The sequence below is a fragment of the Phytophthora parasitica genome (genome assembly GCF_000247585.1).
Source record: "Phytophthora parasitica INRA-310 unplaced genomic scaffold supercont2.10, whole genome shotgun sequence".
NCBI lineage: Eukaryota > Oomycota > Peronosporomycetes > Peronosporales > Peronosporaceae > Phytophthora > Phytophthora nicotianae.
The window spans coordinates 807,054-820,534 of record NW_008648996.1 but is presented as its reverse complement, the minus strand read 5'-3'; the positions used below and the strand labels follow the sequence as shown (position 1 = coordinate 820,534).

The window sequence follows — 13,481 nt, the reverse complement described above, 5'->3', positions numbered from 1 at the left end:
TGACGCAGGTTACACGGAGTGTCCTTTGAGTTACAGACAAAATCAAGAACCGCAAGCACTTTTTCCAAGATCGACATGGTGCTGACCAGAGCCCTTCCACGGCGGATCGTATATCAGCGACCCCTTTGGCTTGAAGAAGGTTACGCTGCTAAAGACACGATGAGCGAGGCAACTAGACCTTCACTCGCTCGTACTCCATTCTTGTCGCTGAAGCAGGCCGAAGTATGCCACGCGTGTACGACACGTCGCTCGCTCACGACTCATGCATTGCCATTGTCTGCCGACATACACACATAACCTGCCATGTCTGCTGTATCCATTTACAAGCACGCTACGGCCTATGAACACCACACACTTCCGCTTCGCCATGCAAATAGACGTGCTGCACATCGTGACGATTGAATCGATAACGATAGCTCGCTTCGCATTTCTCAAACCACAGTATACAGTAATGTGTGATATGGCGACCGAGTTGGCCGATATGCGCGGCTCGTCTTGAGCCCGGAAACTTCCTCACACTTTGCGTTTCGCCGCGAACCCACTAGATGGGGATTTTCTCTCGTGACACCATCACTGATTTCGTGCGAAGGGGGGACCTCGACGGCGTGCGTCGTCGCTTGGACTTGGGCGACGACGTGAACGAGCGTCGAGGGTTCCACAACACGCCACTGATCGAGGCCGCACGGTACAACGTCGTGGACATCCTGGAGCTGCTCATAGCGCGCGGAGCGGACCTCGAATTGGCCAACTCGAACGACCTCACGGCGCTCCATGCGGCGATCGACGAGAAGAGAGAGGCTACAGCCTTAGCATTGGCTCGACACGGAGCCTGTGCGAATAACGTAGGGCTGTTTGGACGGACTCCCCTGCAATGCGCAATACTTCGGGATATGCTGGAGGTCACAGAGGTTCTTCTAGCTCATGGCGCCGACCCGATGGCAGAGAGCGACTCTGCTAAGATCGCTATGGACTACGTTCGCGCTGGACCGAATTGTGAAGAATTTGAGAAACTATTAAACGCTTATTCTTCTCTAAAGGGAGCGATTGGAGCTATGAACGCCGAGGCGATAACAGTGTGCTTACGGGAGAGATTAACGGGCGACAGAGCTGCCAAAGTGTCGAGTATTGACGCAGCTATTCAACTAAAACATAGCGAGGCAGTGACAATTATTCTTCAAATGTCTTTGGCTTCTGACACTTTGGTTGAGATGGTGGAGAAGCACAAGGAAGTGGAGCGTGGAGTCGAGCAAACGGATGATTTAAAGTGGCGAGAAGAGCTGAGAAATCTTGGTGAGGACTTTGGAAGGGGAGTGTTGGCACTATTGATGGACTCGGGGGATGTGGTTCTATTGAAGCAATTAGTGGAAGACACGACGTCCAAGTGGATACAAAATCTACGGCTTAGTAATGGATGGACCCCGCTGCATTTGGCTGCGTCACAGACCAATTTCGCACTTGTACGGTACCTCCTTGTGGACTGTGGTTGCAACCCGTTACTACTGTCTTCCGATTCCAAAACAGCGTTCGATTTTGCTGTAGAAATTGACAAAAACAGTAAAGTTTCATGGTTACTGCGAGAACATATCAAGCAACGCGCGTTTTGGGAGCGCGCAACGCTGATTTTGAGTGCTGGTAAAGTAACGGTGACGAGGCTACGCCAATTGATGGGACTGATGACTAGTGTCTATGATCTACATATCATTTTTGGCTTGGCGCTAAGAACGCTAAGCGCTGGTGAGATGCACACTGTTCTCTCAGAAGTTTTTGATGAGGTTATTCGAGCGAAACTGATAGTTGATCACCAAGCGATTACGTTCTTTCAACTCGCACTTCGAGAGTGTAGACGCGAGAACTTTATTGCTGAGGTGGAGCAGATGAAGTGGGATCTCAAAGCGACTAAAGTGAAGAGAGAAACGTCAGTCTGGGATCGAGAAATCAAGCGATCACTGCTCGAGGCGGCGTGTACTGTCAGGAAAGCTGAGAGGAACACTGCATTGGTTCATAAACAGTTTAACTTGCTACGAGAAGAAATGAAGCTGAGCGCGATCAAGCCGCATACACGCCAGCGGTATATTTCTCGTCTTTCTGTGGCGCTGATTTTGTGCGGTGGAGCGGCTTACAACTTGGGTGCATTGTTCGATATCTGTGACCCAGCCAAACTCTTGACTGTGTTGAGTGCAGACGATGTGGAGGATTTCCTTGCCGAGACAACGAGCACTTTTGTTTTTAAGACTGGAGTCGAAGCAGTGCTGATTCATTCTGCTATTGATCCGATTGATTTCGCACTCGCTCTCCGAAATATAGTTAAGCAAGAACAATCGGAGTGTATAGAGACCAAACGTTCCGCATGGGAACCATGCGACCGCGAGAGCTTCGATTCCACCGAAGACGTCCTGCAAGTACCGTAAGACTAGCAGTCTTGCTACCGGTACTATTACGTCAAGTATGTACATTATAGTGTTAGTTTTCCGTTGAACTACTAGTAAATAGTATTTATGTTTAGCTTTGTCATGTATTGAAGTATTAATAACTTCTTGACTCAAGATGCGATAGTCTATTGTGGACCTGGGTGTGCACTTAGCACGTTGGAAAAAAATATAGCGTCCGTTTCTGTGTCATTATTAGTTGACTCGAATAAGCTCGCAAACGGTAGCACAACGATGACGGCAATGAAGTCAAGCGAGACTAAACCAGCGGGCCCTGTTTTGCCAGAAAGAAGACTGACTAAAGTACAAAGCATTACCAGACTGACAGCAGCTCTAAGAAGTCGAACGAGCGCTAGGCGAATGCTGATGATTGTATGGTTTAGCTTCGGGATTCTTCCGCTGGTTTTGCAGGGGAGGAATTACTGGAAACTCGTCACGGCTCACAAATTGACCGAAGACCTAGTGGTTTCCGCCGATGAGTCGATAGAGACAGCGAATATTACCGAATACTGTCCTCTTCAATGGCTTTATATCGCGAGTGCGTGGTGGAACGTCGTAGTTACGCATTATTATTCCGTTAAGCATGGACAAATCTGTCACTTCGTGATACCACAGTACAACGTTCACGGAGCTTTCATTTTAGGGACACAACGCATACAAAAATCACCGACAACACCTACAAGCTGTGAAAACGAAAGCTATGCTTTCGAACATTATTTTTACCACGGAAGTATCGGATACTTTGCGTTCTACGAGGAAGCAATAGGGACATTCTGCACGATGGACAAGACAGCCTATGTTCGTGTTCGAGGACTCGGAACATTTGACAGTAATGCGTCAGCATTGGCGCGCGACAGAGGAGACTATTCCTACCGGCAATCGTACTGGTACGGGATCTTTGGACTGATGTGGATTTTGTATCGCATCCTGCTCCTTCGTAAAAGCTATATTTTGTGCAACCGGTATGGGATGCGATGTTTTCGTTTGCAAGAAACATTGTCGAGGAAAGCTGCCGCAGTTTTCATGCAGGAAAGCATGCGGCTTTCCACTCATAACTCATCAAATTTTTTCCGAGTGGTGGTATTGTACATGTTGATCGAGGGCGTCATGAGCGATTTATTTCTGCTGATTGCTCAAGATGGAGCCAACGCCAAACTCCAGTACATCTCACTGGGCTACAATTTGTCTGGAGTGCTCTTGTTACTGTTTGAAATGCTTGAAAGTAAAAACTGGTTGTGCGAGAAAGTGCGGCTTTTAGTGAAAAGGTTATTGTTCAGCTATGAGACCTCTCTATTCGGAGAGCTCCTCTGTGCAGGAGTGATGAACTACTTTCTTACGTGGGTTAATCGATCGAGCTTGAAAGAGTCGCACCCAGCGGCTCTCGCGGCTTCGTACTACGTGTGGAGCTTGGTTGGTCACGGGGTCCTTGTACTCGGACTCGCTGCATTTATCACGTCAGTTCGTATTGTCTTGTCATGTGGATACATACTATGGCATCACAGAACGTGGGTAGTATTGACGGCTCCTTGTTGTGTTGATACGACGTTGGGCGTACGCTGTAAAATGATTACTTTGGCCGGATACTCCTGGCACAACGATCAATTATACTACAAAACCGAAGCTCTTAAGGCATTCGGCGTATTGAAAATGCTCGAAGAAGACGGATCGGAGTACTTTGTTTTCCGCCAAGTGCACCCGGTCAAAGTCCCGAGAGATGAATTCCTTGTGATCGGAAGCGTTTCTGGGTGTCGTGTTGAACCTTGTGTAGAACGGAAATGTACTGGTCCCGTGTCGCTCTTTGATCGGAATCTTGGAGGTTCGCACAAGATGCTCGATATTATCAACAAAGTACCCGTAGGGCCGACGCAAGGAAACATACCTACCGATTCAGTCTCTAGAACAAGTTGAATTTATCGACCGAACGAACAAACTTTTTGTTCCTTCCACTTCAACTACTCCAGTAGTGTAGAATTTTTGTTTTTCTTATCCGACTTGCACCTAATGGACCATACCGTATCGGTTGGTGACGGTCTCCGCTACACCGAAGACCGTCGCCGCAAAATACCGATGCTTGGTGAAGCCAATGCAATGCACAGGCTACAGCTCTTGCAAAGGCGTTGCGCGCATAACTTGCGGTGTGGGAACAACGTTCCTTTGCCAAGTCGCCATTACGCTCCTCAGAGACGGGGCCAAAATATCAGCCCCTTCTGCTTGCAATTAACCGGGATAGGTTAACATTTACTCTAAACATCATTTCCCTTTCAAATAGGGTATATCATTTTTACTTTCATTTACAAAAAGTAAGCTAGAAATACCTCTGTAAATACGTAGCTAGTCAGCGCAGAGGCACAGTTACAACGTATCGCCAAGGTGCTCCCTCAGTATCGGCCACCCCACCAAGACGCAGGCACTAAAGTAGGGGCGACGTCCACTCCACCACGCCCCGCCATCTCGCAGCAGAGCCCACGCCGCCGTGGAGCTGGCCCGGGGCAGCCATGGCGCGAAGAAGAAGACGCGCGATGCTGGCGTTCGGCACGTTGGCGGCCGCGGCGGCACATTGCGTGGCGCTCAGCGACCGCCGTCTTATCACGTTCGACGAGGCGCACAACGCAGTGACAGACACAATAACCGAGGTGGCCAACGAGGCTGTGGATACAGCGAATACTATCGTATCGAACTTGGCGTCCACAGTACTTGGTGGCGCCACGCGGACGGACGAGACGAGCAGTCCGTCGACATCCATTTCGGTCACGATAGGAGGCAATACAGACGACATAGCGGAGAAACCCACGACGACGGGCAGTGTGGACGAACTAGATGCGAGTCTTAACGACGAGAACGATTCACCGACGGCTATAGCAGATTCAGAGACGACGACGGCACCGACGAGGGTGACGGTGACGACGGCGCCGTCGACCAGGGTGTCCGCGACCACGGCGCCGTCGACTAGGGTGTCGGTGACGACGCCTGTGACGGGATCAGAAGAGAAGGAGGATGCGACGTCGGCTCCGCTTGCCCCAATAGCTACGAGACGTAGCGGGGTGGCACACGCAGTGTACATGACGAAGCAACCGACACCACCGCCGTCCAGTGACGACGAAACAGGAGCAGAGTCAACAGCGGATAGCGAGACAGAGAGCGCAGCGCCGACGGCAGCGCCAGCGCCTAGAACGCAAGCCCCAACAGACGCACCAGTGACGATTTCAATAGGAACACAACCTCCGTTAGTCGCGACCGAGGCCCCAGTGCCAGTATCAACACCAGTACCAGTAAGTATCCCGGTTTCAACAGATATTCCTGTTCCGATGGAGCCAACAACTGCACCAGTGACAGTAACGCAAGCTCCGGAGCCAGCACCTGTAGTAGATACGGCGACGCCCTCCACTCACAGTAGTTCAGTAGCAGATACACCCGATCGCGGTGTTATCGACGACGAGACGGACGCGCCGGCAGTAACTGGATCAACTTCTACAGACGCAGCGGTGATTGTTCCAGACGAAAGCACTGTTGTGCCAATTACAGACGCACCAGCCATGGGAACAGGTAGCGCGCCTTCTACAGGTACAGCGCCGTCACCTGAGTCTCCAGCCTCATGGACAGACTCCTCCGGTTCCAGCAGCAATAACGAAACAGTGACGATACATTCAGCGAGCGGGAGTGAAGACAACAGCGAGGGAATTAGTCCAGGTCAAGTCCACGCCAGCTCCAGTGCAGATGTGAGTCTGGATGGGTCGGACGCGTTGGATATTGAAAGCTCAAACTCTCCTGGAGGCAAACCGAAGAAAAACAAGAAGAAGGAGACACACAGCAGCAGTGGAGATTACAGTGCCGATAGTACAACCAGCGAACAGGACGAGTCGAGCAAGAAATCCAACAGCGGAGCCAGTAACAGCGGCATGGACGGAATATTAAAACCTGGTGGTGTATCGGACGTCAACACCAGTGCCGCCACGTACTACAGTTTAGGCACAGGGTCCATCGTCGCGATTGTCGGAGTGATTGCAGGCATCATGGGTCTTCTGGTCATGTTCGTGGCAATTAGTCGTAAGAAATATGCGGACGACGACGACGAGAGTCCACTGCCTTACGGCTACGACATGGACATGCGCTCCATCTCGAGATTATCGCCGACGTTTATGCAGGATGATTCCTTTATGGAAAGCGGCTATAACGGCACAGCACTGATGGTTGCAGTGCCTCCTCCCACGTACGACGGAGCGTCTTCTATCAGTGGCGAGAGTGCAGACGAGGTGCCATCTCTACGTGGTAATATGATGGCAGCCAACCATTGTGATCCGTTAGGGGACATCAGCATAAGAAGCAGAGTACCGTCCATGCAGAGCTTCAGTGGTGAACTAGACACGGGCAACGTTCGGGTGTCTGCGTTGTATTCAGCAGGATCGTCCATGACGAGCGGTAGTGAAATTAGCGGATCGTGGAGCTCTGTACTGGCCTCGGACACCGATCGCCAGCCGTCGCGTAACACGCGGGACACAACATTAAGCGGGTGGTCAGCGACCAACTTGTCGAGCTTCGGTAGCACTGCCAGCGGAGCCTCCGGGTTATCTCGAATGACCCGATCATCGTCAGCCTTTTCAGCCTTATCCACTGAACTTCGACATACTGGCGGCAGTGATCGGAGTCGCTCGTCGTCGCGGCTGACAAACCATTCGGACGCACCTCGAGTCGCTGCAGGGCCTGTGGACTCGAGTCGCAGTGACAAGAGCACCGAGATCTAATGATCGTTAGTGAGTGTACATAGAGTACCGTGGCGTTACGCTGAAACAAAGTCTACCTCAGAAGGACTGTAGATTTCGAGGGAGACTTAGATGGTTCCTTTTGGTTGTGTAGTGACTGGCCGAGTGCCTTTATAATATTTGGAATGCAGATTTTTGCAATGCCGTGAGACGAATGCGTTGAGAAATTCGACTGACCAGAACGTTTTTTTTTTTATGAGTTATACACAACCCGATCCATCCGAAAACTGCGCGATTGACAATAGGGAAATAGTCCGTCATCCATCATCTCGTTGAGCAACACATTGGCGAGAACTGAGAACACACTGGAGCTCAGCTTGTCATCATCATCACGTTCTGAATGTTGGACCGCGTGATCGTCTTGTACATGTCCAGCACGTTACATGAGACGCGACAGCAAAGTGCAGCATACCATTGCGACCAGCGAACAGGTAGAACAGAAGTCTCTGGCCGCAATTCTGAGCAGCTAGGACAAGAGAAACGCCGTCAGAGCAGCACGGACTCCATGACACGGAGTAATGCTAGCGGAGACCATACATGTGCAGGCAGGCAAGAGATCTAGCAACCTGAGTTGCTGCCCAAAAGATCGCTTTCAACGTGTCCTTCCACCGTCGAACGGACGTGTTCGGCGGGTTTTCAGAGACCGTTCTGACGCGTTCCCAGGAATACAGGATTGAACAAATACGTAGGAAATGCACGCGCATTTTTCGTGCTGGTGAGACGGTATCAAGTGCGAGGTGAGGCCTCATGCTTCATGAAGAGGATAACGGCCAGATGTACACTCGGGCGAGGAGAGAATGTCTCCAGTGCAACGCGGAAACGAAGAGAACAAGACTGAAGTCCGAATGTGTGGCCAAGCCAGCGTGATTAGTTTGAGGCCAAGACCGGACATTTCTACGTTTCTGAAGCTCTCTAAGCTAAGCTATCTGCACTTGCTAGTACACGCTTAGATTATCTAGATTCTCTAGTGTCTTGCTACGAACGCATCGTGTCTTGTATTGAAATGAGCGTAGGTAACACACTTCATATTCTTTCATTCCTACACGTTTGGTCACTTTCTCTGCGCGTTCTTCAGAGGCAGACCGTACGATACCGGTACACCTCTTCGAATTCATATTTCATCCAATTATCACTCTGATCCTCCATTTTCTCCTTTTTAACTGGCCAAAAACCAACCTGATTTCAAGCTCGGTACTACCGTCTCGCTATACCGTCGCTGCTGCAGGATCTAATCGAAGCGTCGGAGAGCTGCTGAGCTGCTTTAGAGCTTGCCCCACTTGTAGTCTTGCCTGACACCGTCCCAGACGCGGCTACATAACCGCCCAGAAACCACCCCAGGAGCTGTGTGGGTATTGGGCCAGCTCCCAAGTCGACAATAGCGCCGCAATGTTCCGCAAGAAGACGGCCGGCCCCGCAGTCGACGAGAAGGAGGCTCCTATCAATGCCATCTCCCCCGCTGCGCCCGTGGACGCCCCGCGTGTACGACGAGCCTATTCTCTGGATGATTTTGAGCTGCTGGCAACGCTGGGCACGGGCACTTTCGGCCGCGTACGCCTGGTGCAACTCAAAGGCGTGGGGTCCTTCCACGCTCTCAAGATCCTCAAGAAGAGCGAGATCCTGCGGCTCCAACAGCTGCACCACATCAAGTGCGAGGTGGAGATCCTGAGTCGAATCCAACACCCGTTTATCGTCAATTACCTGGGTCATTTCCAGGACGAACGGAGACTGTATCTAGTGCTCGAATATGTGCAAGGAGGGGAGCTCTTCTCCTACTTGCGACGTCAAGGCCGCTTCCCGGACCACGTGGCCTGCTACTATGCGGCTCAGCTAGTCACAGCACTGGCCTATCTCCATGCACAACACATTATCTACAGAGACTTGAAGCCCGAGAACTTGCTCATTACATCCGAGGGATACCTCAAGATCACAGACTTTGGCTTTGCCAAGATCGTCGAGGACAAGACGTGGACGCTCTGCGGTACACCCGAATACCTCGCACCGGAGATTATTCAGAGCAAAGGACACGGCAAGTCGGTGGATTGGTGGGCGCTCGGCGTGCTCATCTACGAGATGCTGGCAGGGTATCCTCCTTTCTACGACGAGAACCCGTTCGGTATTTATCAAAAGATATTGGACGGTAAAGTGGACTTCCCCAAGCACATAGACTCCAAAGCCAAGGATCTAATCAAGAAATTGTTATCGCAAGACCGCACCAAGCGACTTGGTACGTTTAGAAATGAAAGAGCTGGCGTTAGAAATATGACACTGATTATTATTATTTTTGTCTATTTCTGTATGTTCAGGTTGCTTACGAGGCGGATCGGAAGACGTGAAGAAACATAAATATTTCGGCAAAGTGGACTGGGATGCGGTGCTCGCACGCACCGAGACACCACCATATCTGCCGCCAGTGGGGGGACCTGGGGACCACACGCACTTTGACGAGTACCCGGACTCGCCTGTTGACGACGCTGTCATTCTGTATGGAGAAGATCGAGCTGCCTTCGAAGTGTTCGACCAATTTTAAGTTCAATGCGAGCAAAATGTCTTTCCATGTGTCGTGCAATTGATCCCGTGCAACGGGATCAAATTCAGTAAATTACTTATAAAAAGGGCTACATGAGACATACCGAACTTCAACTAAGCGAAAATGGCTACGTACGTTGAAGTTATAGTCCTAAAAAGTTACTCGTGCTTACTTGAACGAATAGTGCGCAATAATCGAGCTGCCTGATCCTCGATATATGACACCGTATCAGCAGTTTCGCCATTGCCGGTTGCACTTTTCGAGACTTGAGCAGGCACTCGGTATACCGTCACGTCCCCCGTCGAGTCTCCAACAATAAGCACCGGGGCTTTCGGTGCAAACGCTACTGTGGTGCACTCCAGCGGCACTTCAACCATAGTAGTCGCTGGGACTTCCACTGCATTCGGATCTCGATCCTTTTCGTCGTTCTCGTCCTCTTTCGGTGTCAAATCTCGTGTGCTCGAGTCCAACACATCGCCTTCAGCTGGTTGAGTCACAGGCACAGGAACTGCGATATATTTCTTGGGAAAATGACGCACAATCGGGTCAAGAGTGGACTGGATGAGGTCCCAGAGCTCGATACGACCGTCTTCGGCCACAGCAGCGAATACCCCAGCATCACTCGGACTCCAGGACGCTCCTAGCACGGCCTTGGCCAGATCCACAGAGTGGAACGTAAGCGCTGCTTCCCCGTGAGGATCAGCTTGATGCCATAACTTTAGACTCCAGTCACCAGAGCACGAGAGAAAGAGGTCACTACAGAACGGAGACACCAGCAACTGGTATACCGGTCCAGTGTGTCCAATGTACGTCTGCAAGTACTGCTCATTGTATGATACCGAGCACTTGTGCACCAGTCCGTCCTCCGTACCCACGTAGTAAACGGACGGATCTCCATGACTTGCAAACACGAGACTGCGACCACTAGCCTGTCGTGAAATGACCCCATCCGTGCCTCCCCCGACTCCGTTTGTTCCAGTTGCAGCAGTACCGGGACCTCCTAATAACGGGTTCGGTGCTCGCTTCAACGTCATGAGATCACTATAACTCAGTCCTTTCTTGAGACTCCACTCGACCACTCGCCCATCCGCAGACACACTGACAACGCTCTCACTGCCTCCATGAGCCACCCATTTGACTTGCCATACAGCATCAAGATGTTTCCCACTTAGACCCGAACTCGTAGCGACCGGGACCGGAACATGCTTCACAGTTGGCGTCGCTGTCTCTCCTAATGACGTAGCATTTGACGAAGAAGTAGAAGAGATAGAATCATCCTTCCGAGTGTCGTAAATGGAAACTACACCATCAGCGAATCCAACCGCTAGGAGATACGGATGTGCAGTGCTGAAGTCGATGGAGGTCACACCCACTGGTAGTTGGTAGATCCGTTCAGGGTATTCAGGATTGGTCAGCGACCAGAAGAGTACCAGACCATCTTTCTCTGTACCGGTAGTGCCAGAGGTTGCAGGAGATTGAACATTTCCAGGTCGAGATACTGGATTAGCTGGACTGGGTGCTTGGCCATTGGCAGGGGAAGCTGCGGATACTTCGGGTTGTGTCGGTTGATCATTGCGTGCATAGGATACTGCGAGTAGATCTTCGTTCGCTGTGTTCCAGGCAAGACACGACACAGTTCGGTTTTGAGTGAGTTCGCAGCTAAAAGTCCACAGTTTCTCGAGCTCTTCGATGCTCTTTGAACCGGTCGAAAACGAGTTAGAACGACCAGAGCCGAGAGCTCCGGGGAAGCCCATGTCTAGAGCTGGTACGATCACGTTTCGAGACTCGGTTACTGGTTCCTCCGACTCGAGCATGGGGAAGTCTCGATACCTCACATGTTGCTCGTGGTACACGTTCTGCTGCACGGCACGCTCCACGATACTGGCCATGAGAGTGAGAGAGGAGGAGCCCAGGACGTGTGCGGTGCGTTGACGAGCGATAATCTCACCCAGATCCACATTAGTATTGGCTCGAGCGTACACGTTGTTGGACTTCTGGTCGCCACTCCCAGTTGCTGCACCACTAAGGACGCCGCGTGATGCGTTAGCTACACTCATACCAACCTGAGAATTGGTCGCTGCACTGCCCGAACTTGCACCTTCGGCTGTTAAACCTGCAAAGTCTTGCGAGGCACCAGCTGTAATGTTGCCGCCACTTTGGTCGCCTGGGACGACCGACGCGTTGGAATTCCCGGACACGTACGCAGTCGCTACTGCAGCAGAGCGTTGGCTGTCGAATACCCGAGACTTTTGGCTGTAATTACTGCTATGACCGTGTCTGTCTCGCGTCTTGCGACTTGGTCTAGACGCATGGTGTTGTCTTGCACGCAGATCTTCGACAATGTCTCCATCGACATCTAGCACACAACCGGGGGACGCTAAGGTGGCTCCGACGATCTCTTCCACTTGCTGTTTAAGCTGAACGTCCGCAACACCCCCACCAATTGACTCTGTCCCCGTCGATACGGGCGTTCCTTCACCTTTAGATCCTTCACTTGATGTCGTTTGAGACTGAGATACCCCGTTTGTAATCGCTCCACCAACATCGTCCTCTGCGTTGGTCTCATCCTCGAGCTTGCCGCAGTCGTAGATATCCCAGTCGGTAGCTACACACGCTGCGTCACGAGTAGCTGGTGGGGCGGTCATGACCTCTTTTGCCTTCTGTGCTAGCTGTAAAGTCTGAGTTCGACCTTGCACGTATTTGTCACTGCCTTTCTTCTGCGCACAGATCGCTTGATAGCGTTTGTTTCTCGCAGCAATAGAATTATGATCAGGCGCGTCCAGAGCGACACAAACACTGCGTAGTTCAAATAGCATTTCCGTTGCAGTCTCACCCAGTCGAACCGTGACTGGCCGGCGTACACCTGGGGATATACCAGTTGATACCGTCACGGACTTCCTGCCAACCAGTAGTGGGGCTTGAGCTGACCCCAGACCAGAAAGAGGGTCACCACCTTCGTCCTTGCCTTCTTCCTGCTCTTCAGTGTCCGCCGGACCAGCAGCTACCGTAGTTCGGGTGTTGTCATCCTCTTCTTGATTCATAGAGGGAGTCACTGTACTGGCAGTTGGATGGTCTCCGATATTCGGCTTCGGCTCTTTTCGAGGCGCTTTCACGCTCATGTTGCCTGTTGTGCCTACGACTGAGGTAGAGCTCTCGTTGTCGGAGTCATTGTCGGCCGAAGAGGCCGACGCAGTGCTGAAGAGGAAACTAGCTCCGACCACTGAGGCCCCAACAGTAGAAGCACCGACGGCGTGGGCTTTGGAGCGAGTGTTTCGACCACCTTTACCCCTGCCTTTGGACTCCGTCGTTGACTTGATACGACTGACTAATAAAGACTGTGGAGTGACGTCTTGGCCATCCAAATACACGCGAGTCGAGTGGCCGGAACCGTGGCCGGTGGTTCCTCCGTTTACATTGGCGACGCTCCCGTTCACGCGTCTGGAATTCGACACTGAGGATGCACCAATGATCCGAGACCGACCGGTGGCGTCCCGCTTACTGCCATGGACCTGTTTCGTACTGCTGCCCACTGGAACTCTGGCGCTTGATGGTGAGGCCATGGTAGAAAGCCAACAAGAGGAAATGCTAGTGTCTCTCAGAGCTACAAGTATTAGTGAAACGACGCGTCTGGTTGAGCAGTCACTGCAACCTATAAACCCAGAGACGACCCAGAGACGTGATAGAGAAAAAAAATGTTACTTTTTCATGACAATGATTTAGTTTGTCCAAGAAGTCAGAGGCTTTGGTACATCAAACACCGAAAAAAAAAAA

The 13,481-nt window shown here is 51.4% G+C and overlaps 5 protein-coding genes across 5 annotated transcripts; 3 read left to right on the top strand and 2 right to left on the bottom strand.

Annotated features, from left to right (window-relative positions):
- The first annotated feature begins 336 nt into the window (after positions 1-336).
- Positions 337-2,611, top strand: PPTG_06801 (hypothetical protein). The gene has a single exon (XM_008900847.1). The coding sequence runs from the start codon at positions 546-548 to the stop codon at positions 2,406-2,408; it is 1,863 nt and encodes a 620-aa protein (XP_008899095.1). The 5' UTR covers positions 337-545; the 3' UTR covers positions 2,409-2,611.
- A 1,105-nt stretch (positions 2,612-3,716) lies between these two features.
- On the bottom strand, positions 3,717-3,923 carry PPTG_21958 (hypothetical protein; the record flags this gene model as incomplete). The annotated part of the gene is made up of 2 exons (XM_008901126.1): positions 3,717-3,867; positions 3,916-3,923. The coding sequence occupies 2 exons, from the start codon at positions 3,921-3,923 to the stop codon at positions 3,717-3,719; spliced, it is 159 nt and encodes a 52-aa protein (XP_008899374.1).
- Positions 3,924-4,741: 818 nt separating this feature from the next.
- PPTG_06800 (hypothetical protein) lies at positions 4,742-7,334 on the top strand. The gene has a single exon (XM_008900846.1). It carries the CDS (start codon positions 4,922-4,924, stop codon positions 7,163-7,165), a length of 2,244 nt encoding a protein of 747 aa, XP_008899094.1. The 5' UTR covers positions 4,742-4,921; the 3' UTR covers positions 7,166-7,334.
- Positions 7,335-8,346: 1,012 nt separating this feature from the next.
- Positions 8,347-9,900, top strand: PPTG_06799 (AGC/PKA protein kinase). The gene is made up of 2 exons (XM_008900845.1): positions 8,347-9,407; positions 9,487-9,900. Exons 1-2 carry the CDS (start codon positions 8,570-8,572, stop codon positions 9,708-9,710), a joined length of 1,062 nt encoding a protein of 353 aa, XP_008899093.1. The 5' UTR covers positions 8,347-8,569; the 3' UTR covers positions 9,711-9,900.
- PPTG_06798 (hypothetical protein) lies at positions 9,796-13,270 on the bottom strand (the record flags this gene model as incomplete). The annotated part of the gene is made up of 1 exon (XM_008900844.1): positions 9,796-13,270. The coding sequence occupies one exon, from the start codon at positions 13,268-13,270 to the stop codon at positions 9,869-9,871; it is 3,402 nt and encodes a 1,133-aa protein (XP_008899092.1). The 3' UTR covers positions 9,796-9,868.
- Between the last annotated feature and the right edge of the window lie 211 nt (positions 13,271-13,481).

What these genes read in the sequence shown, in the direction of transcription:
- PPTG_06801 (XM_008900847.1), top strand. Translation starts at nt 546, where the DNA reads ATGGGGATTTTCTCTCGTGACACCATCACTGATTTCGTGCGAAGGGGG.
- PPTG_06800 (XM_008900846.1), top strand. Translation starts at nt 4,922, where the DNA reads ATGGCGCGAAGAAGAAGACGCGCGATGCTGGCGTTCGGCACGTTGGCG.
- PPTG_06799 (XM_008900845.1), top strand. Translation starts at nt 8,570, where the DNA reads ATGTTCCGCAAGAAGACGGCCGGCCCCGCAGTCGACGAGAAGGAGGCT. An exon ending in AGACCGCACCAAGCGACTTG is followed by an intron (nt 9,408 to 9,486) that starts GTACGTTTAGAA and finishes CTGTATGTTCAG; the next exon opens with GTTGCTTACGAGGCGGATCG.